Source organism: Salvelinus fontinalis, chromosome 32, assembly GCF_029448725.1.
Source record: "Salvelinus fontinalis isolate EN_2023a chromosome 32, ASM2944872v1, whole genome shotgun sequence".
Classification (NCBI taxonomy): domain Eukaryota; kingdom Metazoa; phylum Chordata; class Actinopteri; order Salmoniformes; family Salmonidae; genus Salvelinus; species Salvelinus fontinalis.
Genome location: NC_074696.1, coordinates 19,055,308 through 19,083,080, shown reverse-complemented (window position 1 = coordinate 19,083,080; position 27,773 = coordinate 19,055,308). Strand labels below are relative to the sequence as shown.

Here is a 27,773-nt window from a genome sequence, read left to right as displayed (position 1 = left end):
TTTTTGATCAATTTGATATTATTTCAATGAACAAAAAAATTTGCTTTTCTTTCAAAAACAAGGACATTTCTAAGTGACCCCAAACTTTTGAACGGTAGTGTATATACATATATACAATGATCCACTGTGCAGTAGTAGACTATGCACTGATGTGGTGCTTTGCAGAGTGATAAAAAAAAGTAAATGTTGAGTAAGGGATGCTTAGAAAATATCTAATCGAAGTAAGATTTCATAATCTGCTTTTGAAAGTATTATCACATGATGTGAGCTGAGTGTTCAGCGGTGCAAAATGGTGCAATAGCTAATTATCAAACTACTGAATACAGTACAGCTAGACATGTCTTGAGGCAACCGTTCTCCATTACAAGAGTGGAGCAGCACTATTGCCAAACAGACAGAAAGCATTACATTCAAACTGTGGGGTTAGCTTGGACATGACAGGATGTGTAGCTGTCGCTTCATGCTAGCACCCAGGGCTTGTGAGCCAACACCAATTTGGTCAACAGAGGAAACAAGGTTATCAGAATGTTTGCATCCCCAAATGGCACCCTATTCCCTATTTAGTGCACTACATTTGACCAGGGCCCATAGAGAACACGGTGCCATTTGGGACACAGACACAGCCTGTGACAAGGCTGTTGTGGTGACAGTTCTTTAACAAAACAATAATGAGTAGGCTGCCTATTTTAAAATTCCATTTTGATTTAACAATTCAAATATAATAATTCATTTAGATAACATTAGCGTGAAAGTCCAGGGCATGTTTTTCCCTAAGTCCCACTTTTCTATTCATAGATCTTCTATGGTCGCAATAACATTATAATACCCATGTAACAAAGCATCAATACAGTGGATGTCCAAGCTATTCTGAGAATTTAAACGTACACTTAAAACGTGTCAAACCTAACACTGTCTGACCTAACAGCAGTTTACAGTCTGAATTACTGTAGCATCACATCCACAACTCAGCCTGTCATGATGGTGGACAAACACAGATATGATTACTGACATACTGTATGGTGTCGGGACAGCCAGACTGAATGCAAACCACTTCAGACAGACAGACTAACCATCGGCATTGCAACACTGTCAACCACTTCACGTGACATTGACTGGTTGCATGACACTTTTAAGGGCTTTTCTTTCATAGCTTTTCTTTCATAAGTGTCAATTTAGTTGTGTGTGAAGGTGAAGATTTCCACTTCTTCATATTCCCTTTTTTTGTTTAGCTTTAGCTAGGACAACAGTAATCATCAAAGCACGGACGGGGTCAATTCCATTTCAATTCAGTCATAATCTCAGTTTACTTTTCTGAATTTAAATGGAATTGATCCTGACTCTGGCCCCGGCATTGGCTCCCCAGACAGACCTCTGTAAGCCGAAGAATTCTGAGAGAGAGAGAGAGAGAGAGAGAGAGAGAGAGAGAGAGAGAGAGAGAGAGAGAGAGAGAGAGAGAGAGAGAGAGAGAGAGAGAGAGAGAGAGAGAGAGAGAGAGAGAGAGAGAGAGAGAGAGAGAGACACACACACACACACAACACACACACACACAACACACACACACACACAACACACACACACAACACACACACACAACACACACACACACAACACACACACCACACACACACACACACACACACACACACACACACACACACACACACACACACACACACACACACACACACACACACACACACACACACACACACACACACACACACACACACACACCTACCAGACAAGCTAAATGACTTCTATGCTTGCTTCGAGGCAAGCAACACGGAACCATGCATGAGAGCACCAGCTGTTCTGGATGACTGTGTGATCACGCTCTCTGCAGCCGGTATGAGGAAGACCTTTAAACAGGTTAACATTCACAAGCCCGCAGGGCCAGACGGATTATCAGGGTGTGTACTCAGAGCACGCACTGACCAGCTGGCAAGTGTCTTCACTGATATTTTGAACCTCTCCCTGACCCAGTCTGTAATACCTACATGTTTTAAGCAGACCACCATAGTCCCTGTGCCCAAGAAAGCCAAGGTCAACTGTCAAAATGACTATCGCCCCATAGCACTCATATCTGTAGCCATGAAATGCTTTAAAAGCCTGGTCATGACTCACATCAACACCATCATCCCAGACACCCTGGACCCACTCCAATTTACATACCGCCCCAATAAATCCACAGGTGATGCAATCTCTAATGCACTCAACACTGCCCTCTCCAACCAGGACAAGAGGAGCACCAATGTGAGAATGCTGTTCACTGACTACAGCTCAGCGTTCAACACCATAGTGCCCTCCAAGCGCATCACTGAGCTACGGATCCTGAGACTGAACACCTCCCTCTGCAACTGGATCCTGGATTTCCTGACGGCCCGTCCCCAGGTGGTGAGGGTAGGCAACAAGACATCCGCCACGCTGACCCTCAGCATGGGGGCCCCTCAGGGGTGCGTGCTTAGTCCCCTCCTGTACTCCCTGTTCACCCACAATTGCGTGGCCACGCACGACTCCAACACCATCATTAAGTTTGCTGACGACACAATGGTGGTAGGCCTGATCACCGATGACGATGAGACAGCCTATAGGGAGGTCAGAGTCCTGGCAGTGTGGTGCCAGGACAACAACATCTTCCTCAGAGTCAGAAAGACAAAGGAACTGATCGTGGACTACAGGAAACAGAGGGCCGAGCACGCCCCCATTCACATCAACCGGGTTGTAGTGGAGCAGGTCGAGAGCTTCAAGTTCCTCGTGTCCACATCACTAAGGATCTATCATGTTCCACACACACCGACACAGTCATGAAGATGGCACAGCAATGCCTCTTTCTCTTAGGAGGCTGAAAAGATTTGGCATGGGGCCTCAGATCCTCAAAAAGATATACAGCTGCACCATTGAGAACATCTTGACTGGCTGTATCACCGCTTGGTATGACAACTGCTTGGCGTCCGACTACAAGGCACTACAGAGGGTAGTGCCATCCAGGACCACTATACCCGGCGTTGGCCAGCCACCCAAGTCATAGACTGTTCTCTCTGCTACCGCATGGTAAGCGGTACCAATGCCCCAAGTCTGGAACAATCAGGACCCTGAACAGCTTCTACCACCAAGCCATAGTTGGGGGTAGAAGTTAAATAGTTAAATAGTTCACCAAATAGTTACCCGGACTATCTGCATTGACCCTTTTCGCATAAACCTTTTGACTCATCACATACGCTGTTGTTACTGTTTATTATCTATCCTGTTGCCTAGTCAATTTATTCCAAGTTATATGTACATATCTACCTCATTTCCTCATACCCCAGCACATTGAATCAGTACTGGTACCCCGTGTATATAGCCAAGTTATCGTTACTCATTATTACTTTTATTATTACATGTTATTTCTCTCTGCATTGTTAGGAAGGGCCCCGTAAGTAAGCATTTCACTGTTAGTCTACACCTGTTGTTTACAAAGTACGTGACAAATACAATTTGATTTGATTTATTGATTTGATTTGACAAACACACACACAGGCACACACACACACACAGGCCTCTCTATCTCACATTAAATCTCTCACCAAGACCACGTTCCGATTAACCCTCAGATTTAAGCGAAGTGCGGGGTGGGACTGAGAGGCTCAGTGGAAGATGATGCAGAGGGGTTTTCTCTCTCTCCCTGTGTCTGCATGCGTCCGTGTATGTGTGCATGTGTGACTATGAAAGCTGATCTCTGTGTTGAGTGATTCCTCACGAAACCCAGACAAAAAAAGAACATGGTTTGGGGGATTTTCACAAAATGTAAACCATAGAATAGTCCTTTGGAGGAAGGATTGTGGACATGTTTGACATGTGTATCTAAGAGCATAGTTGAGAAATAATTGGTAAAAGTTGGCATATTTATGACATTTTGGCCTTACCCAGTCCTCCTTTAAGACTCCATAGTGTTTCTGTAGGTGCTACAAAGCAAACATTGGTGTCATATGAAGCTTTACCGCTTGCTCTGTAATATGAGTAGTAGTTTGATTTTGTTAAATAGTTTTATATTAGTTTATAAATAAATATAAACATGAAAATTGAAAATCTAAAAACATTTGGCTTTAAAAGAATATATACATTGTTGAACATAATATAGTTTATGTGCATATGAAAGTTCCAGAGTGGGATCTCTGCTACTTTTAGAGTTATGATCCAGTTTGTAAGCCTCACCAACACAGTGAATGTGAAAATGGATTCAAAATGGTCGCCCTCTGCTGGTGACTTGCAGGATGTGCAATGTTACAAGTAAGAAGAGCACTGTGATTGGTTACATTGCCTACTATCCCAATTTCTCTATATAAAACAGGCCATAACTTTAACACTAGCAGAGATCCCTGGAACTTTGATATGCCCGTAGAGTATATTATGTTATATTATATTATGTGTGCACACGCACCCACCCACGCACACACTGTTTCCTGCAGCTGCAGAGTGTGATAACATCCCAGAGCTGTTGCTTAAATTTCAGGCCGTGCCTCCCTCCTGACTGTAATCCCAGACCCCTGCTGCTAAATCTCTCTGGGCCATGAGGACTAGTGTGTGTGTGTGTGTATGTGTGTATGTGTGTGTGTGTACTGGGATTGAATTGGCACCTTCTCAGGAAGCAGAGAGCTCTTACCTGTCATCTCTCTCAGCTGCCCCGCCCTCGATGACAGTCTTGACGAAGATGCCAAGTTTCTCCAGACCGGCGTCAGCACCCACTCCCATTCCTATGATACTGATACCAAGGCCATCATCATCTGGGCAGAGAGGAGACAGGGGTTATACAATGGCAAGTGTGTATGTGTTTGTGTCATAGAGAGAGGGGGGGGGGGGCATGCCCTGTGTGTGTGTTTCAGTCAATACCATCCTTAATGTCAGCCTGTGGGTAGGAGGCGAGGGATGGATGGATAGATAGATATCTATCCATCTAACAGCATGTTACATGGGCAAAAAGAGGAATAAAAACTCTAGACCAGCTTTACTCCACACACAGAGACATGTACAAAGCTCTCCCTCGCCCTCCATTTGGCAAATCTGACCATAATTCTATCCTCCTGATTTCTGCTTACAAGCTAAAGCTAAAGCAGGAAGTACCAGTGACTCGCTCAATGCGGAAGTGGTCAGATGACACGGATGCTAAGCTACAGAACTGTATTGCTAGCATAGACTGAACTATGTTCCGGGACTCATCCGATGGCATTGAGAAGTATACCACATCCGTCCCCAGCTTCATCAATAACTGCATCAATGACGTTGTCCCCACAGTGACCGTGCGTACATACCCCAACCAGAAGACATGGATTACAGGCAACATCCACACTGAGCTAAAGGGTAGAGCTGCCGCTTACAAGGAGCAGGACTCCCACTATGCCATCAGACGAATCATTGAACAGGCAAAGTGTAACTACAGGACTAAGATTGAATCTTACTTCACCGGCTTTGACGCTCGTCAGATGTTGCAGGGCTTGCAAACTATTACGGACTACAAAGGGAAGCCCAGCCGCGAGCTGCCCAGTGCACAAGGCTACCAGACGAGCTAAATGACTTCCATGTGCGCTTTGAGGCAAGCAACACTGAAGCATGCATGAGAGCACAAGCTGTTCCGGACGACTGTGTGATCACGCTCACCATAGCCGATGTGGGTAAGACCTTTAAACAGGTCAACCTTCACAAGGCTGCAGGGACAGATGGATTACCAGGACATGTACTCCGAGCATGCGGTGACCAACTGGCAAGTGTCTTCACTGACATTTTCAACCACACATCTGCCACGCTAGTCCTCAACACGGGGGCCCCTCAGGGGTGCATGCTTAGTCCCCTCCTGTACTCCCTGTTACTCGATGACTGCGTGGCCAAGCATGACTCCTACTCCATCATTAAGTTTGCCGACGACACAACGGTGCCTGATCACCGACAACAATGACACAGCCTATAGGGAGGTCGTCAGAGACCTGGAAGTGTGGTGCCAGGACAACTACCTCTACCTCAACGTGATCAAGACAAAGGAGATGACTGTGGACTACAGGAAAAGGAGGGCCGAGCACACCCCCATTTTCATCGACTGGGCTGTAGTGGAGCAAGTTGAGAGCTTCAAGTTCCTTGGTGTCCACATCACCAACAAACTATCATGGTCCAAACACACCAAGACAGTCATGAAGAGGGCACAACAATGCCTATTCCCCCTCAGGAGACTGAAAAGATTTAGCTTGGGTTCCAGGATCCTCAAAAAGTTCTACAGCTGTGACATCGAGAGCATCCAGACTGGTTGCATCACCGCCTGGTATGGCAACTGCTCTGCCTCCGACCACAAGGCACTACAGAGGGTAGTGTGTACGGCCCAGTACATCACTGGGGCCAAACTTCCTGCCATCCAGGACCACTATACCAGGCGGTGTCCGAGGAAGACCCTAAAAATTAACAAAGACTCCAGCCACTATTCAGAGACTGTTCTCTCTGCTACCGCACAGCAAGCGGTACCGGAGCGCCAAATCTAGGTACATAAGGCTCCTTAACAGCTTCTGCCCCCAAGCTATAAGACTGATGAACAATTAATCAAATGGCTACTCGGACTATTTGCATTGACAGCTACTCGCTGTTTATTATCTATTATCTATGCATAATCACTTTACCCCTACCTATATGTATATATTACCTCAATTACCTCGACTAACCTGTAACCCCAGCACATTAACTCGGTATCTGTACCCCCTGTATATAGCCTCATTAGCCTCATTTATTGTTGCTCTTTAATTTTGTACTTTAGTTCATTTAATAAATATTTTTCTTAACTCTTATTTTTCTTAAAACGGCATTGTTGGTTAAGGGCTTGTAAGTAAGCATTTCACAGTAAGGTTGTGAAATGCTGTTGTATTCGGCGCATGTGACAAATAAAATGTGATTTGAATTTAATTGAATTTCAAAGTGGAATAAAAATATGGGGGAAAAAATATCTTTATTTGATAAGTATTCAACACCCTGAATTAGTACATGTTAGAATCACCTCTGGAAGTGATTACAGTTGTGAGTCTTTGTGGGTAAGTCGCTAAGAGCTTTGCACACCTGGATGTTGATCATTGCCTGACTGACATTTTCAAGCCTTGACATACATTTTCAAGCTGATTTAAGTCAAAACTGTAACTAGGCCACTTAGGAATGTCATCTTGGTAAGCAACTCCAGTGTAGATTTGGCCTTGTGTTTTTTGTCTTGCTGAAAGGTGAATTTGTCTCTCAGTGTCTGGTGGAAAGCAGACTGAACCAGGTTTTCCTCTAGGATTTTGCCTGTGCTTAGCTCTATTCCATTTATTTTTATCCTAAAAAACTCCCTAGTCCTTGCCAATGACAAGCATACCCAGAAGATGATGCAGGCACCACCATGCTTGAAAATATGAAGATAGGTAATTAGTGAAGAGTTGGATTTGCTCCAAACATAACGCTTTGTATTCAGGCCATGAAGTTAATTTCTTTGCCAAATCTTTTGCAGTTTTACTTCAGTGCCTTATTGCAAACAGGATGTAAGTTTGGAGAAAAAAAATTCTGTACAGGCTTCCTTCTTTTCACTCTGTCATTTAGGTTAGTATTGTGGAGTAACTACAATGTTGTTGATCCATCGTCAGTTTTCTCCTATCACAGCCGCGGTCTGCTTTTTTATTTTGTCCCATTTACCAATCGGTGTCCTTCATTACTAGGCATTGGAAAATCTCCCTGGTCTTTGTAGTTGAATCTGTGCTTGAAATTCACTGCTCGATTGAGGGACATTACAGATAATTGTATGTGTGGGGTACAGAGATGAGGTAGCCATTAAAACATTATGTTAAACACTATTATTGCACACAAAGTGAGTCCATGCAACTTATTATGTGACTCGTCAAGCAAATTTCCACTCCTGAACTTATTTAGGTTTGCCATTACAAAGGGGTTGAATACTTATTGACTCAAGACATTTTAGCTTTTAATTTTGTATTACTTTGTAAAAATGTCTAAAAACAATTCCACTTTGACATTACGGGGTATTGTGTGTAGGCCAGTGACAAAAAAATCTACATTTCATCCATTTTAAATTCAGGCTGTAACTGAACAAACTGTGAATAAAGTCAAGGGGTGAGAACACTTTCTGAAGGCACTGTACATGAAGTGTGTAGGGTGTAGGGAGTGAAGAGATAGTGCATAGAGGATATGGTTATTTGGGATCGGCCCCAGGTCTATGTACCTTTCTCCAGCTCTACAGGGAACAGCTCCAGTTTCTCCACCCTCTTCTCCAGCTCGTACTCTGCTGACGAGGCCACCGGGTCCACCTCCTCATTCCTCCTGTCATAGTCCTCGTTACAGTAGGTGTTGAACACCTGCAGACACATAGAAACACACTTGTTAGCTACCACACTGAGTTCACTTTTTACACGAGCTATGTTTGGGGGAATCATATTTTGTTATTGAGTAGTTGGTAACAAGACATATGCAGTTGTATAAGTATATTGTGTAAGACCACATGTCTTTAGATGAGTGGTACTACAAGTGTTTGAAATATGTTAATAAAGATGATATTTTCATCCAGTCCAGTGAAGAGCTTTGGTGGATATGTGCAGTTCAGTATACTGATGCCTGGCCGTGTTGAACCAGGGAGTTTAGGAGTATAGGCTACATAACTACTGGTGTATCTACTTTAAATGTCATATATGTTATTAGAAACGGGCTTGTTCGAGCGTTGAATGCTGATTGGCTGACAGCGATGGTATATCAGACCGTATACCACAAGTATGACAAAACATTTATTTTTACTCTTCCAATTACATTGGTTACCAGTTTATGATAGCAGTAAGGTACCTCAGGGGTTTGTGGTATATGGCCAATATACCACGGCTAAGGGCTGTATCCAGGCACTCCGCGTTGCGTCATGCCGAGGAACAGCGCTTAGCAGTGGTATATTGGCCATATACCACGCCCCCTAGGGCCTAATTGCTTAATTCTACTATTATTATATATATGATATATTACATTAGCACTAACACATCATCAACCTGGAGGAGTATGAGGTCCATAGAGACAGAGGAGAAAAGGGGCAGAGTTGTCGTCCTTGAGCGTGGGCATAGTGATGGTCATCTTCTGAAACGCTACCAGTCACTTCCACTCCCCTTCAGCCTGAGAGATTCTGTTGCTCACTCTGGTGTGAAGGGGCTGATGCACGCACTCCTGTCACTGACCGCGGACCACGTCCCAGACTGATACAAGGTCTCTGTGTCAGCTCAGTTCTGAACTGCCAACACCCAGCCGGGTGACAAACACACACCTGGGCCCACACAGCGTCTCAGAGTAGGAGTGCCCGCCTATGTAATCCCCCCGCCTATGTAATCTTATTCATTATTATCTAAAAGGCTAAACTGATCCTAGGTCAGCATTCCTACTCTGAGCTCTGCACTGCCAACACCCACCCTGGTGACAAACTAACCAACACCTGGCATGGTGTATTCAGTAGGGTTAACCAGTAAGGTGAAAGGAACAGTGGAAATAGCCTCACAGGATCCCCTATTCAACATGACAGACAGTCATATCTGTTCTACATAACGCATTTTTATCTGAACACACACCTGGCTTCATCTAAGTGGCCCGGCTTCCGCAGAACAGGTTACAGGTGTTGTGTGTTGATTGTTGTCATTTGTTTGCAGACAAGCAGTGACAAGACATGTCAGATTTAGCAGATTCAGCCGAGTCTGTGTCTCTGTGTCAGTCTTCGACTCTCCATAATAAGCAACATCAGGAGAATGACAACGCGTCATGATTAATGATAATATGTCATGATTAATATGCCAGAATATCTCATCTGTGAAGAACACATTCATCAGAACAGAAGTGCCTGATGAAGACAGCCATTCATACTGCTACAATAACAGAAAGATTCTGTCTGTGTCACACTCTGATCTGTTTCACCTGTCTTTGTGCTTGTCTCCACCCCCGTCCAGGTGTCGCCCATCTTCCCCATTATCCCCTGTGTATTTATACCTGTGTTCTCTGTTTGTCTGTTGCCAGTATGTTTTGTTTGTGAAACCTACCAGTTTGTTCCCCTGATCCTGCCGGTTTCTTGCTCCTGTTTTCTAGTCCTTCCCGGTTTTGACCGTTCCGCCTGCCCTGACCCTGACCCTGCCTGCCGTTCTATACCCTGACCCACCTCACTGGATTATTGACCCGTGCCTGCCCTGACCCTGAGACTGCCTGCCATTCTAGACCCTTTGCACCCTTTCTGGATTATTGACTCCTGCCTGCCTTTGACCTGTCATTTGCCTGACTCTGTTTTAGAAATACACTTTGGTTTCTTTGACACTGTCTGCATCTGGGTCATACCTGAAACGTGATAGTATGTCTGTCTGTCTCACAAAAACATATTCCCTGTGCGATACAGTCTATGAGTATGATGTAGTCTATGAGTATGATATAGTCTGAGTATGATATAGTCAATGATATAGTCTGAGTATGATATAGTCAATGATATAGTCTATGCGTATTATAAGGTATATGATATAGTTTATGAGTATGATATAGTCTATGATATAGTCTATGAGTATCATATAGTCTATGATATAGTCTATGAGTATGATATAGTCTATGACATATATGAGTATGATATAGTCTATGATATAGTCTATGATATAGTCTATGAGTATGATATAGTCTATGAGTATGATCAGGTATATGATATAGTCTATGAGTATGATATAGTCTATGATATAGTCTATGAGTATGATATAGTTGTCACGTCCTGACCATAGTTCTTATGTGTTTTGCTTGTTTTAGTGTTGGTCAGGACGTGAGCTGGGTGGGCATTCTATGTTGTGTGTCTAGTTTGTCTGTTTCTGTGTTCAGCCTAATATGGTTCTCAATCAGAGGCAGCTGTCAATCGTTGTCCCTGATTGAGAATCATATATAGGTGGCTTGTTTTGTGTTGGGATTTTGTGGGTGGTTGTTTCCTGTGTCAGTGTTTGTGCCACACGGGACTGTGACGGTTGGTTCGTTTGTTGTTTTGTATTTTGTAAACTTACCATGCTGTACATTGGTCCTCCGATCCTTCTCGCCTCTCCTCGTCCGATGAGGAGGACGACTTAGACTGCCGTTACAATAGTCTATGATATAGACTATGAGTATGATATAGTCTATGATATAGTCTATGAGTATGATATAGTCTATGATATAGTCTATGAGTATGATATAGTCTATGATATAGTCTATGAGTATGATATAGTCTATGATATAGTCTATGATATAGTCTATGAGTATGATATAGTCTATGACAGGGTTCATCAACTAGGTTTAGCCTTAGGCCAAAGAATTCGGAGCTAATAGTCGGTGGGCCAGAACATAATTAGTATATAATATTAACACAATTAATTGGCCTACACTACAAATGTAACATTTTAACACATCAGATTAGTAAATAATAAACTCAGTGACGGCCTGCTCTTCAGGAGCAGAACAACAGATTTTTTTTACTTGTCAACTCTGGGATTTGAACTTGCAACCTTTCGGTTACTAGTCCAACACGCTACCCACTAGGCTACCTGCAGCCCCAAAGAATAATTAGCTTGATAGCAAAACAAAATGTTGCTCTCAAAAAGTATCAAAAACAAAGGTGGATAATGAAAATCAATCATGAATGTACAGAGAGATATGTGTTCATCTTACCATCGTTTCCCAAAGCCAAGCCAGTGTGTCTTATTTGCAATGAAAATATCTCTGTTTACAAATAATTCAATCTCAGACGTCATTATAAATCTAAACATGGCATATTCTCACTTAATCTTAAACGGGTTAAATCTCCAGTTACAAGGAAGAGGGAAAACAGTCGTGGACATGCTGGAAAAAGGCCTTCACTAGGAAGCTTGAGTTGTCCCGATTTGGAGTTGTCATCTGTAAGGCTACTGCACTTCAGCACACTGAAAACAGCAGACAGAGAGACCAGACAACTTCTCCACCAGATTTGAAGACTACATCAGGCCCAAGGATACCATTGCGTATGTACGTGATCCTTTCACAGTTTGCTCAAGTGGAGAAGTCTCCTCCCTTGCTAAGAAAACGATACCCTTGCTGGATGATGCCACAATTGAAACTGAGCTGATTGAATTCCAGACATCGAGCCATCTCAGGGATGCACTCGGGAGTGCCGAGTCCTTGTGTGCGTTTTGGGTGGCATGCTCAGAGAAATACAGCACTATAAAGAAACTTGCATTTCATGTACTAACAATGTTTGGATCGACTTACACCTGCGAGTCTGCATTTTCCTCAATGAGTGCAGTATAGACTGACGACAGCAACTGGCTTTTTACATAAGTCAATGGAGGACAGCCTGTGCATTTAAAATCCCATCCATCTCACGCGACATCCAGAAGATCGTGTCCGAGGGGAAATGCAACTTTTCCCATTGAGTAAGTCACTTAGTGGCCTATATGGAACTATTTAATAAATACTAACATTATTGTGAGTGCTTATTCAGGGATACTTAGGTCTCAAGCTGACAGTATTTTCTGTTTGTTCTGTTGTTACAGCAGGCTATCCCGATACAGCCATTCAGATACAGACATCGCCTTTTTTTCTTTAAATTATTGTTTTATGTAGGATGCTACATTTTAGGCCAGTTGCAATTGTAAATAGGCCTAATAAAAAACATCACACTTATATTAGGACAAATATGTTTAATTGTAAAAGATGCTGTTAAGCCTCATAACTGGCTGAGGTAGGCTAAGGTATTTTATATAGGCCTAGACTCGGAAGAAATAGACTCCAATTAAGCTCTCTTGTTATTTGTAAAGTCAAATTAAAATGAAGATTATTGTTGAAGTGAATGACTCTACTGGTGTAGGTTTTACACATCTGTTGCTGTGCAACGCTTGCATAACAAGTTAGCTATTTTTTCAGCACCAGGCGCTGTTCCCCTCCTATTGATTGCACTGTGGCTGCAGCTTTACCTTTCAGCACCACAAAATGGTCCGCTGCCTGCTTTATTAGTCTCCTGCATTCTCTCTCCTCATGAATGAATTAAACATGTAACTTTTGCATTATTTAGGTAGGGTAACTTCCGTATTGGGAAATTGCATTTGGGAGTTTTTGCATCTCGGGTCTGAGATTTTTCTTGGATTATATATATTTTTTTATGAAAAGAATATTCATAATTCATTTGAGGGGATTTGAGGGGACAAGTAATATTGCTGGCGGGCCATATTTGGAGTTGGAGAACCCTGGTTTTTGAGTATGATATAATCTACTAGTATTATATAGTCTATGATATAGTCTATGAGTATGACATAGTCTGTGAGTATGATATAGTCTATGAGTATGATATAGTCTATGAGTATGATATAGTCTATGATATAGTCTATGAGTATGATATAGTCTATGAGTATGATATAGTCTATAAGTATGATATAGTCTATGAGTATGATATAGTCTATGAGTATGATATAGTCTATGATAGAGACTATGATATAGTCTATGAGTATGATATAGTCTATGATATAGTCTATGAGTATGGTATAGTCTATGATATAGTCTATGTCATCTGTAAATTTCGGTGTTCCTCAAGGTTCCGTTTTAGGACCACTATAGTTTTCACTATATATTTTACCTCTTGGGGATGTCATTCGAAAACATAATGTTAACTTTCACTGCTATGTGGATGACACACAGCTGCACATTTCAATGAAACATGGTGAAGCCCCAAAATTGGCCTCGCTAGAAGCCTGTGTTTCAGACATAAGGAAGTGGATGGCTGCAAATGTTATACTTTTAAACTCGGACAAAACAGAGATGCTTGTTCTAGGTCCCAAGAAACAAAGAGATCTCTGTTGAATCTGACAATTAGTCTTGATGGTTGTACAGTCGTTTCAAATAAAACTGTGGAGGACCTTGGCGTTACTCTGGACCCTGATCTCTTTTTTGACGAGCATATCAAGACTGTTTCAAGGACAGCTTTTTTCCATCTACGTAACATTGCAAAAATCTGAAACTTTCTGTCCAAAAATGATGCAGAAAAATTAATCCATGCTTTTGTTACTTCTAGGATAGACTACTGCAATGCTCTACTTTCCGGCTACCCGGATAAAGCACTAAATAAACTTCAGTTAGTGCTAAATACGGCTGCTGGAATCCTGACTAGAACCAAAAAATGTGATCAAATTACTCCAGTGCTAGCCTCCCTACACTGGCTTCCTGTTAAGGCAAGGGCTGATTTCAAGGTTTTACTGCTAACCTACAAAGCATTACATGGGCTTGCTCCTACTTATATTTCCGATTTGGTCCTGCCGTACATACCTACACATACGCTATGGTCACAAGACGCAGGCCTCCTAATTGTCCCTAGAATTTTAAGCAAACCGCTGGAGGCAGGGCTTTCTCCTATAGAGCTCAATTTTTATGGAATGGTCTGCCTACCCATGTGAGAGACGCAGACGCGGTCTCAACCTTTAAGTCTTTACTGAAGACTCATCTCTTCAGTAGGTCATATGATTGAGTGTAGTCTGGCCCAGGAGTGTGAAGGTGAACGGAAAGGCTCTGGAGCAACGAACCGTCCTTGCTGTCTCTGCCTGGCCAGTTCCCCTCTCTCCACTGGGATTCTCTGCCTCTAACCCTATTACAGGGGCTGAGTCACTGGCTTACTGGTGCTCTTCCATGCCATCCCTAGGAGGGGTGCGTCACTTGAGTGGGTTGAGTCACTGACATGATCTTCCTGTCGGGGTTGGCACCCCCCCCTTGGGTTGTGCCGTGGCGGAGATCTTTGTGGGCTATACTCGGCCTTGTCTCAGGATGGTAAATTGGTGGTTGAAGATATCCCTCTAGTGGTGTGGGGGCTGTGCTTTGGCAAAGTGGGTGGGGTTATATCCTGCCTGTTTGGCCCTGTCCGGGTGTATCATCGGATGGGGCCACAGTGTCTCCTGACCCCTCCTGTCTCAGCCTCCAGTATTTATGCTGCAGTAGTTTATGTGTCGGGTGGCTAGGGTCAGTCTGTTATATCTGGAGTCCTTCTCCTGTCTTATCCGGTGTCCTGTGTGAATTTAAGTATGCTCTCTCTAATTCTCTCTTTCTCTCTTTCTTTATCTCTCTCGGAGGACCTGAGCCCTAGGACCATGCCTCAGGACTACCTGGCATGATGACTCCTTGCTGTCCCCAGTCCACCTGGCCGTGCTGCTGCTCCAGTTTCAACTGTTCTGCCTGCGGCTATGGAACCCTGACCTGTTCACCGGACATGCTACCTGTCCCAGACCTGCTGTTTCCAACTCTCTAGAGACAGCAGGAGTGGTAGAGATACTCTTAATGATTGGCTATGAAAAGCAAACTGACATTTACTCCTGAGGTGCTGACTTGTTGCACCCTCGACAACTACTGTGATTATTATTATTTGACCATGCTGGTCATTTATGAACATTTGAACATCTTGGCCATGTTCTGTTATAATCTCCACCCGGCACAGCCAGAAGAGGACTGGCCACTCCTCATAGCCTGGTTCCTCTCTAGGTTTCTTCCTAGGTTTTGGCCTTTCTAGGGAGTTTTTCCTAGCCACCATGCTTCTACACCTGCATTGCTTGCTGTTTGGGGTTTTAGGCTGGGTTTCTGTACAGCACTTTGAGATATCAGCTGATGTTAGAAGGGCTATATAAATAAATCAGATGTTATTTTATTTGATGAGTGCGATATGGTCTATGAGTATGATAACGTCTAAGATATATAGTCTATGAGCATGACAGGCCGTAACAATAAATACGTGGTCAGCTCACCAAATAGGAAATAGTTTATGACAGACTAAAGTAAGACTAATGTCCACACATTCTCTGCTGTTCCAAACAGACATGATGACTGCATCGACAGCTCCTGTCCAATGTTTAGTCACAGTAATTAGGCTTCTCCAAGCTCTGATGCTGCTGATGGTCATTAGCAGCCTACCAAACTTGCTAAATGCCTGGTACTTAGCACTCTATTGTCTCTCTAATCCCTCTGACATCAAAGCATAATCGAAAATATAATCAAACACTTCATTAGTGCCCATGAGATCATGTTGCGCTACATTTTTATAGGCTATGCGATTGTGTAAGAAAACAGAGTTTTGATGGCCTCTATTGAAAAGAGGAGGGTCCCATCAGCTTTCTACAGGCTAGATCTACTATATTTATTTATCAACTTTCCTAAAATTAAGCACATTGCTTCACTTTACAACAAGAGTATAGCCTACCTGGCTGGCATGAAAATGAACCATGGGAAAAGCGTCCTCCATTCGCTATTTAAATGCATAGATGTATCTCCCTGTATCAAGACAGGTGCATGATAATGGTCCATTCTAAATCAAAACTAATATCACACATATATTATTTAGTATATGTTAAGACAACATTAAACTAAGAATAGTCTAATGGGTGACAATATTATCCTATCACTTGTGAATGATGTATTGTCACTTGTGAATGATGTATTGTCACTTGTGAATGATGCCCAGCTTGTGCATTAAGGCAAGAACCAGCACATACCTTATTTTTTCCAATCATAGTCGCACAACTCAAGTATTTATTTGTATTTGTATTTATTATGGATCCCCATTAGCTGCTGTAGCCTAGCCCATAGGCTTAATTGTTTTCATACGGTTTGTATCACTAAATTGGCAAAATAACTTCTTAATTAAGGATCTGCCCCTTTTTTTCAATTTTCGCCTAAAATGACATACCCAAATCTAACTCCCTGTAGTTCAGGACCTGAAGCAAGGATATGCATATTCTTGATACCATTTGGAAGGAAACACTTTGAAGTTTTTGGAAATGTTAAATTAACGTGGGAAAATATAACACTGGTAAAATGTATTATTTTACTAGGCAGGTCAGTTAAGAACAAATTCTTATTTTCAATGACGGCCTAGGAACAGTGGGTTAACTGCCTTGTTCATGGGCAGAACACTGATGTGTACCTTGTCAGCTCGGGGATTCGATCTTGCAACCTTTCGATTACTAGTCCAACGCTCTAACTACTAGGCTACGCTGCCACCCAGAAAAGATAAAGCAAAGAAAAAAACATGCATTTTTTTGTACCATCATGTTTGAAATGCAAGAGAAATGCCATAATGTATTATTCCAGCCCAGGCGCAATATATATTTTGGCCACTAGATGGCAGCAGTGTATGTGAACGTTTTTGACTGATCCAATGAACCATTGCATTTCTGTTCAAAATGTTGTATCAAGACTGCCCAAATGTGCCTAATTGGTTTATTAATACATTTTCAAGTTCATAACTGTGTATTCTCCTCAAACAATAGCATGCTATTCTTTCACTGTAATAGCTACTGTACAGTGGACAGTGCAGTTAGATTAACAAGAATTTAAGCTTTCTGACAATATCAGATATGTCTATTTTCTTGTTACTTACAACCTCATGCTAATCACATTAGCCTACATTAGCTCAACCATCCCGCGGGGATCCCACCGATCCTGTAGAGGTTAAAATTAAGCACATTCATCTGCTTAACAACTGGTGTAGAGCCTAAATGCCAAACATAGGCTGCGCGTAAGTTTCAAGTTTAGGGAAGATCATTTTCACCATAAAAAAGCACCGTACATGCATAATCACATTTGCCGTCACTTTCAAGAACACTGTTTCCCCGCTAACTGATTGCATTTTGGAACATTCACACTTATAGCCTACGGCCATGTGCGCATTGCTGTGCTATAATGTATAATGTCAAGAAATGTCCTAATAGTTTATCAACATTACAAGCTAAACGATCAGCCTCATTGCTTTAAAAAAAAAAATTTGGGATGCGAGTGGTTGTATTAATTTCGGATCTATCGCATCCCACAACAGTCCCAGAGTACTATAGGACATAGTAGATTGACATATGCTGGAGTTGTGCTGTTGGATGAAGTAAAGTAGGCTGAATGTGGACAGTTGTAACATCTTTAATATGCGCCTGGGAATTCCAGAACATGGATGTGTGCAGTTGCATTCCCAACGTGTCTGTCTTCATTCACTTGTAGCCTACTTAGCTGAAACGCCTGTGAGAAGGACCCAATCACGTGATGGGCATTGGCTACATCTGAGAGAGCCATGTGAGTGAGAGGTACTTTGGAGCACGTCAGCCGGGAGAAGGGAATTATAATTAGCCTATTATATTCAGCCCAAGGGCACAGCAGTCACTTTGGCCGCAAAAGCCATGGATTTATTAGGGGGTATTACGGCCACACAAGGGGGATGTCGCCGGGAAATTCGAGGCCTGGAGAGAATATTATCAATTGCTTGTCAAATTGTGAATGAGAGACTGATGAAGTGTATGCAGCTTGCTACGTTTTTCAAATCCTCTTTAGAGTCCAATCATGCAGCCTTAGAAGGTATTAAACATCAAAACATATAGCCCAATGCTTGTATCACAACTCAAGTTGCATAAATAACCCTAAATTAAGACTATAGGAGGACCAGTTTCTTTGTTAACCGTTCAACACAGAATAGCCACATGTGCGCACTTCCTTTGAAATCGTTTGGATAAAATATCCTTTCTATTTTATTAAGCTATGTTTAATTTTCTTCATACAATAAAATAATAAAATATAATGCCACGGAATTCTAAGCAAATCTTGTCTGCTAAGTGAACTAGTGTAGCCCAAAGCCATATGGCATAGCCATATCTGGGACTAACATAAGGACAACTCAGAGTATGCTATTATGTTCTTCTGAAATAGACATACATTTTCTTTATATCGTGTTTCTTTAGACCTGTCTAAAATAAATCATGTATTTGTGATAGTGTAGGCTATTTTAAATGGATTTATTAGACATTTAAAAATATAGATGTTCCAAAGGTCTTCATCAGGGGCTTGTAGGCTATGCGTGGAAGCCAGGAGATGCTAAACGTGTTTATTCTAAATAAAAGGTCTATAACTGTGAGACCGGCAGTTCATTGCTTGGCAGTTATTCGCTTGACAATCACCAGCTGACAAAATGTCATGACTGCCACAGCCCTAGTGGAGAATAACAGTGAAATGCCTACCTACGGGCCCTTCTCAACAATGCAGAGAGAAAATACAGAAATAATAGAAAAATAAAACACGTAATAATAAAGTAATAATAGATACACAATGAGAAACAATAACTTAGCTATATACACGAGGTACATGTATCGAGTTGATGTGCTGGGGTACGAGGTAATTGAGGTAGATATGTACATACTACTAGGAACAAAGTGACTAGGCAACAGGATAGATAATAAACAGTAACAGCAGCGTATGTGCGTAAACTTGGTAAAAAAAGGGTCAATGCAGATAGTACTGGAAGCTATTTGATTATCTATTTAACTAACTATTTAGCAGTGTTATGCCTTGGGGTTAGAAGCTGGTCAGGGTCCTGTTGGTTCCAGACTTGCTGCATTGGTACTGCTTGCCGTGCAGTAGCAGAGAGAACAGTCTATGACTTGGGTGGCTGGAGTAATTTTTTGGGTATTCCTCTGACACCGCCTGGTATAGAAATCCTGGATGGCAGGGAGCTCAGTCCCAGTGGTGTACTGGGCAGTACACACTACTCTCTGTAGCGCCTTCCGGTCGGATGCCAAGCAGTTGCCACATCAAGTGGTGATGCAGCCAGTCGAGATGCTCTTAATGGTGCAACTGTAGAACTTCTTGAGGATCTGAGGGCCCATGACAAATATTTTCATTCTCCTGGTGGGAAGAGGCGTTGTCGTGCCTTTTTCACTACTGTGTTGGTGTGTGTGGACCATGATAAATCCTTAGTGATGTGGACACCGAGGAACTTGAAGCTTTCGACCAGCTTTACTACAGCCTCGTCGATCTGAATGGGGGCGTGCTCGGCTACTCCGTTTCCTGTAGTCCACGATCAGCTCTTTTGTCTTGCTGATGTTGAGGGAGAGGTTGTTGTTCTGGCACCACACTGCCAGGTCTCTGACCTCCTCCCTATAGGCAGTGTTATCGTCGTCGTTTATCAGGCCTGCCAGTGCACATATAGGCTACTCTTTCCATCGTTTTAGACCAATAAACACAACCACACAAAGGTTGACTGGCAGGATGACACCATACTGAGAGATAGAGAGACAGACATCTGAATACCTTTCTTATCCAGCTCCTATGCCATGTTTGGATGTGTGTCCAGTAGACTATATTACAGTGCATTACACACAACCACACAGCAGTTCACTGGCAAGATGATATCAAACCAAAGAGAGAGTGGAGCGGAACACGTTTAAAAGAGGATGAAAGCATGAGAGAGAGAGAAAAAGTTGAGTGATACTATGAGTAGTGTTGTGTTCTGCGGTGTGTGTTATCACTTAGACCTCTCCATCATCAATCATTTAGAGTGATCAACAGCCTTGCATTATTAAAGCGTACGGTCACGCCACTGGTCAGACGCCAGGACAGCTGACTGGCAGTAACAACGCATAATGGCCTCTCCACAGTCACCCTCTGTATTCACACATCAACCTGACTAGGGCACGGTAGAAGGGAGGGAGAGGGAGCGAGAAGGAGGGATAGAGGGAGGGAGAGAGAGAGAGGGAGTGGGAAAGGACAGGTGGGAAGAGAGAGGATGGAAAAACATCAACATAACTAGAGGCAGAAGAGGAGGGGGGAACGAAGAGGGAGAGAGGAGGAACAGAGAGGGAGAAGGAGAGAGGGAGAGAGGAGGAGAGAGGGAGAGAAATAGAGAAAGAGATCAAAAGGAGAGAGGAGTTGGAAGCAAGAGAGCTAGAGAGCGATAAATGTAGAGTGAGATTGAGAGGAGAGACAGAGAGTGAGAGAGACAGAGAGAGAGAGACTGTGAGTGAATGTGTTGTTTAACCTTGACAGAGGCCAGGTCAGAGCACAGCAGTGTATCATTGGGATATGAAACATGGCCAAACCTGAATGCGTCCTGTTGTTTTCAGCCTAATAAACTCCTGCCCAGCTCGCTGTGTGTTTGACAAAGCTTTGACAGGTCCATGAGGACTAGCACAATAAGATGCCATACAGTCGAGGCACTATGTCCAGTGGACCTAGACCAGAGAGATATATAATATACCTTAGAAAGAGAAATGGATGGAGCTGAAGAGAGAAAGGAATGGGCAGGCAGAGAGAGCGTGAGACAGCAGAAAGCACAAGATACAGAGCGGTGAAAGTGGCAGGGAGAGAGAGAGCGAGAGGAGCATTGTGTGTGTGTGTGTGTGTGTGTGTGTGTGTGTGTGTGTGTGTGTGTGTGTGTGTGTGTGTGTGTGTGTGTGTGTGTGTGTGTGTGTGTGTGTGTGTGTGTGTGTGTGTGTGTGTGTGTGTGTGTGTGTGTGTGTGTGTGTGTGTGTGTGTGTGTGTGTGTGTGTGTGTGTGTGTGTGCGCGCGCGCATGTGGAGGCATTTCTAAAGGGGAGCACTACAGAGGTAGAGAAGCATCTGGTGTCTGATGTCTGGTGCCTGGTGTCTGGTGTCTGGTGTCTGATGTCTGGTGTCTGGTGCCTGGTGCCTGGTGCCTGCCCTTCAGTGTACCTGCTGTCTGCAAGCTCTTCAGCTCTACAGCTGTATTCATCCATCTTTACAGGGAAAATACCTACAGTACCAGTCAAAAGTTTGGACACACCTACTCATTCAAGGTTTTTAATTTTTTTAAACAATTTTTTCTATTGTAGAATAATAGTGAAGACACCAAAACTATGAAATAACACATATGTATGAAATAACACATATATGGAATCATGTAAAAGTATTAAACAAATCAAAATATATATTTTAAAAATAGATTCTTCAAAGTAGCCACCCTTTGCTTTGATGACAGCTTTGCACACTCTTGGCATTCTCTCAACCATCCTCATGAGGTAGTCACCTGGAATGCATTTCAATTGACAGGTGTCCTTGTTAAAAGTTAATTTGTGGATTTTTTTTCCTTCTTAATGCATTTGAGCCAATCAGGTGTGTTGTGAAAAATTAGGAGTTGTTTACAGAAGATAGCCCTATTTGGTAAAAGACCAAGTACACATTATGGCAAGTACAGCTCAAATAAGCAAAGAGAATGACAGTCCATCATTACCTTAAGACATGAAGGTCAGTCAATATGGAAAATTTCAAGAACTTTGAAAGTTTCTTCAAGTGCAGTTGCAAAAACAATCAAGCGCTATGATTAAACTGGCTCTCATGAAGACTGCCACAGGAAAGGAAGACCCAGAGCTACCTCTGCTGCAGAGGATAAGTACATTAGAGTTATCAGCCTCAGAAATTACAGCTCAAATAAATGCTCCACAGAATTCAAGTAACAGACACATCTCAACATCAACTGTTCAGAAGAGACTGTGTGAATCAGGCCTTCATGGTCAAATTGCTGCAAAGAAATCACTACTAATGGACACCAATAAGAAGAAGAGACTTGCTTGGGCCAAGAAATACAAACAATGGACATTAGACCGGTGGAAATATTTTCTTTGGTTTGATGATTCCAAATTTGAGATTTTTGGTTCCAACCGCCGTGTCTTTGTGAGACGCAGAGTAGGTGAACGGATGATCTCTGCATGTGTAGTTCCCACCGTGAAGCATGGAGGAGGAGGTGTGATGGTGTGGGGGTGCTTTGCTGTTGACACGGTCTGTGATTTATTTAGAAATCAAGGCACACTTAACCAGCATGGCTACCACAGCCTTCTGCAGCGATACGCCATCCCATCTGGTTTGCACATAGTGAGACTATCATTTGTTTTTCAACAGGAAAATTAACCAACACACCTCCAGGCTGTGTAAGGGCTATTTGACCAAGAAGGAGAGTTATGGTGTGCTGCATCAGATGACCTGGTCTCCGCAATCACCGACCTCAACCCAATTGAGATGGTTTGGGATGAGTTGGACCGCAGAGTGAAGGAAAAGCAGCCAACAAGTGCTCAGCATATGTGGGAACTCCTTCAAGACTGTTGGAAAACCATTCCAGGTGAAGCTGGTTGAGAGAATGCCAAGAGTGTGCAAAGCTGTCATCAAGGCAAAAGGTGGCTACTTTGAAGAATCTCATATAAATATATTTTGATTTGTTTAACACTTTTTTGGTTACTACATGATTCCATATGTGTTATTTCATTGTTTTGACGTCTTCACTAAAATTCTACAATGTAAAAAATAAAGAAAAACCCTTGAATGAGAAGGTGTCTAAACGTTTGACTGTTACTGCACATGAAACAGTTGTTAAAAACAACACCAGCTACATGAAGAACAATGTTTACACAAGACAAGGACAGAGAGTTGAGGCTCTCTCTCTCTGCCCCTTGGTCAACCCCTATAAAAGACCTACATACTGTAAATTATATCTGTTTCTATGTAATTAAACTGGAATCACATCTAAGTCTATGTCCTGGTCGTAACACAGGTGTCTGCCCTGACCCACACACTTTCAAGGACAACCCATGGTGCTTTATTTGAAAAAGACCTATGTGGAAATAATGATCACACTTAGGAGCGACAAACAGGTACAAGTATAGTTATGTATTCTATCATTGGATCTGTACCAAAACTCAGACACTTTCATTACTCCTCAACAAGACAAGCCTCTCAGAGCTCATTGTCTGTGTGTGCATGTGTGTGCGTGTGTGCGTGTGTCTGTGTGTGTCTGTGTGTGCATGTGTCTGTGTGTGTGTGTGTGTGTGTGTGTGTGCATGTGTGTGCGTGTGCGTGCGTGTGTGTGTGTGCGTGTCTGTGTGTGTGTGTTGATGGAAAACAGAAACAGCATGGCTCCCTTTCTCATTGTTTCTCTTTTCATCTTCTCTCGCTCTATCAGTCCGGCTTCCTCTTCCTCCGCTCTCTCGCTGCTATCCATCTCTCATCCAAACACAGGATCCTCAAGTCAACAGAGCTGTCAGGCGACACCCGACACAACACAATGCAGCACAGCGCTTTTGTCTTCCTTTACCCCAGATAAAGCTAGCCTGTATTCTATAATAGTGTACACTCTTAGAAAAAAGGGATTCCAAAAGTTTTTCTTCCACTGTTCCCATAGGAACCCTTTTTGGCTCCAGGTAGAACCCTTTTTGGCTCCAGGTAGAACCCTTTTGGGTACAATGTAGAACCCTCTGTAGAAATGGTTCTTCATGGGCCCCAAAAAGGGTTCTACCTGAAACAAAAAGGTTCTTCAAAGGGTTCTCCTATGGGGACAGCCGAAGAACCTTTAAGGTTCTAGATATCACCTTTTTTTCTAAGAGTGTAGAGAGGAATCAAAATGGGATGTTCAAGGCCACGTCCTCTTGCAGACGTCCTGTTGCAGACCTATAGCTGTTACTACTGCTGCTGTTGGGATGGAAGTTCACAGTGCTGTTTTGTTCTACATGAAAGTCCAGTGTTGTTGGAGGATGGCTTTTCATATTGGAAATTACATTTCATCTGCTGCTCATGGAACCTCCATCTCTTTACGATTCTCTAAACCCAGCTCAGCTCTTCTACTGGTGTGTGTGTGTGTGCAGATGTGTGTGTATTTACCTATGTGTGTCTGTTTAAGGAGGAATGAGGTTACTCTACTGGATAGCCATGGGGCTTGTAGGACAAATAACACCATCACAATCTCCCCATCTTCCTCTCGCCTCTGATTTAAGATGGCGCCAGAGAAGATGGCAGACATTTTACGTGCCCCCAGCCAAATGTGTTTGTTTTGTTCGTATATTTGCATTGTTTGTAACTAGTTTTTTAACTTATTTTGTACATAATGTTGCCGCTACCGTCTCTTATGACCCGAAAATAACTTCTAGACATCAGGACTGCGATTACTCACCACAGACTGGCAGAATCCTTTTTTCTCTTTCACGACCCTGATGAGCCCGACGCGTAGGATACACTGCTTCCTCGGGAACAGGCCCCAATCCCCGTGATCTGGTTGAAGAAGAGGCGGAGAAAGAGAGGCCGAGAAGTCGTAGGCGATCGAATAAACCCCCACTTCCCTCCATTCTGGTTGCAAACGTGCAATCTTTGGACAATAAAATCGGCGAGTTACGCGGAAGATTAAACTACCTACCAACGGGACATTAAAAACTGTAACATCTTATGCTTCACGGAGTCGTGGCTGAACGACGACACACACACACACAACAGCTTGGCCCCAGTACCAAGCTTCCTGCCATCCAGGACCTCTATACCAGGCGGTGTCAGAGAAGGGCCCTAAAATTTGCCACCAACTCCAGCAACCCTAGTCATAGACTGTTCTCTCTGCTACCGCACGGCAAGCGGTACCAGAGCGACCAAGTCTAAGGCCAAGAGACTTCTAAACAGCTTCTACACCCAAGCCATATGACTCCTGAACATCTAGTCAAATGGCTACCCAGACGATTTGCATTGCCCCCACCCCACCCCCTCTTTACACCACGGCTACTCTCTGTTTTCATCTATGCATAGTCTCTTTAATAACTCTACCTACATGTACGTACTACCTCAACTAACCGGTGCCCCCGCACATTGACTCTGTATCGGTACCCCCTTGTATATAGTCTCGCTATTGTTTTTTTACTGCTGCTCTTTAATTACTTGTTACTTTTATCTCTTATTCTTATCAGTATTTTTTGAAACTGCATTGTCGGTTAAGGGCTCGTAAGTAAGCATGTCACTCTAAGGTCTACACCTGTTGTATTCAGCGCATGTGACTAATAACATTTGATTTGATTTGATCCCACTATTCCCCCTCCACTTCTCATCTCATTCCAGTAACAGATAAAGAGCGAGAGACTGAGAGAGAGATTGGGTGTTGGAGTCTCGCCTGCTCAGTATTCATCTACAGGGGGCCAGGCCGACAGCCTCTTAGTCAAATTGTGTCAGACTGCCTTTTCTCCAGGGCACAGTCAAGGGATTAGCCTGGGGTGCGCTAAGCAGCAAGGGAGGGATGAAAAGGAGGAGGGAAAGAGGGAAGGAAGGGTTATCAGATGGAAGAGGGAGAGAGAGGGAGGAGAGGAGGGGTTCTGTTCTGTTCGCTCTGGGGCCATTTGAGTCGTTGCCCAAGATGGCACTGCATGGCGCTCGCAGCCCGGCCAACCACCGCTGATCGCATTAAATGGCCCTTGGTGTGGCGGTGCCAGAGACCACACAGTGCCAACTACCCACCCAGCCAGAAGACGGGTGGATCCTGCCAGGCTAGACCCAGACCAGACCCAGGTTAGACCAAGACCAGATCCAGAGCAGACTCAGGTTAGACCCAGACCAGATCCAGACCAGATCCAGACCAGACCCAGACCAGATCCAGACCAGACCCAGGTTAGACCCAGACCAGACCAAGGTTAGACCCAGACCAGACCCAGGTTAGAACAAGACCAGATCCAGAGCAGATTCAGGTTAGACCCAGACCAGATCCAGACCAGACCCAGGTTAGACCCAGGCCAAACCCAGGTTAGACCCAGACCAGACCCAGGTTAGAACAAGACCAGACTCAGGTTAGACCCAGACCAGATCCAGACCAGACCCAGGTTAGACCCAGACCAGACTGAGGTTATGTCCCAAATGGCACCCTATTCCCTTTATAGGGAACTACTTCTGACCAAAGCCCATTGCACCCTATTCCCTATATAGTAAACTACTTCTGACCAAAGCCTTATGGGTCAAACGTAGTGCACTATAAAGGGAATAGGGTGCCATTTGGGACAGAGCCCCAGATCAGTCTCCCAAGAGAGAGGAGAGGGCCATGGCACACACCCAGAAGGCCTTGCAGTAGCAGATTAGCCGTGGCAACGCAACGCACCATGTCCCTGTCTGTTCTGTTCTGTTGTGTGGTAACACTGCTGAGACAAGTTCAGCTCAACACATTAGCATTCCAATACAGCTACCTGTGGCTACGCACACACACACACACACACACACACCACACACACACACACACACACACACACAATGCACACACCACCAACAACACACACACCACAACTAACACATTCACACACCACAACTAACACACACACACCACAACTAACACACACACACACACACATACACACACACAGACACTGCACAAACCACCAACAACACACACACCACAACTAACATTCACACACAGCGCCACCACCGCTACTGCTGACTAGTGATGAAAAGGAGGGCGGCTCAGGGGACACTGCATTACAAACAGAGAGAGAGAGAGACAAACAGTAACTATACATGTCTGAGAGAGAGAGACAAACAGTAACTATACATGTCTGAGAGAGAGAGACAAACAGTAACTATACATGTCTGAGAGAGAGAGACAAACAGTAACTATACATGTCTGAGAGAGAGATACAAACAGTAACTATACATGTCTGAGAGAGAGAGACAAACAGTAACTATACATGTCTGAGAGAGAGATACAAACAGTAACTATACATGTCTGAGAGAGAGAGACAAACAGTAACTATACATGTCTGAGAGAGAGAGACAAACAGTAACTATACATGTCTGAGAGAGAGATACAAACAGTAACTATACATGTCTGAGAGAGAGATACAAACAGTAACTATACATGTCTGAGAGAGAGAGACAAACAGTAACTATACATGTCTGAGAGAGAGATACAAACAGTAACTATACATGTCTGAGAGAGAGAGACAAACAGTAACTATACATGTCTGAGAGAGAGATACAAACAGTAACTATACATGTCTGAGAGAGAGAGATAAACAGTAACTATACATGTCTGAGAGAGAGAGACAAACAGTAACTATACATGTCTGAGAGAGAGAGATAAACAGTAACTACACATGTCTGAGAGAGAGAGAGAGAGAGACAAGATTTCATCAAATGGGACAAACATCCCATTGAAACCCTGCATGCAGAGTTCTGTAAGATTCTCCTACATGTCCAGAGGAAAACTACAAACAATGCATGCAG

The 27,773-nt window shown here is 43.3% G+C and overlaps 1 protein-coding gene across 4 annotated transcripts in view; it reads right to left on the bottom strand.

Moving 5' to 3' along the window:
- LOC129830836 (neurabin-1-like) overlaps window positions 1-27,773 on the bottom strand; it is a 119,620-nt gene that overhangs the window by 59,934 nt on the left and 31,913 nt on the right. For all 4 annotated transcript variants that reach the window (XM_055893606.1, XM_055893608.1, XM_055893607.1 and 1 more), the window contains exons 3-4: window positions 8,213-8,345; window positions 4,643-4,763 (exon numbers count right to left, since the gene is read on the bottom strand). In XM_055893606.1, the coding sequence (XP_055749581.1) occupies window positions 4,643-4,763; window positions 8,213-8,345 (254 nt within the window). The remainder of the gene's footprint in view (window positions 1-4,642; window positions 4,764-8,212; window positions 8,346-27,773) is intronic.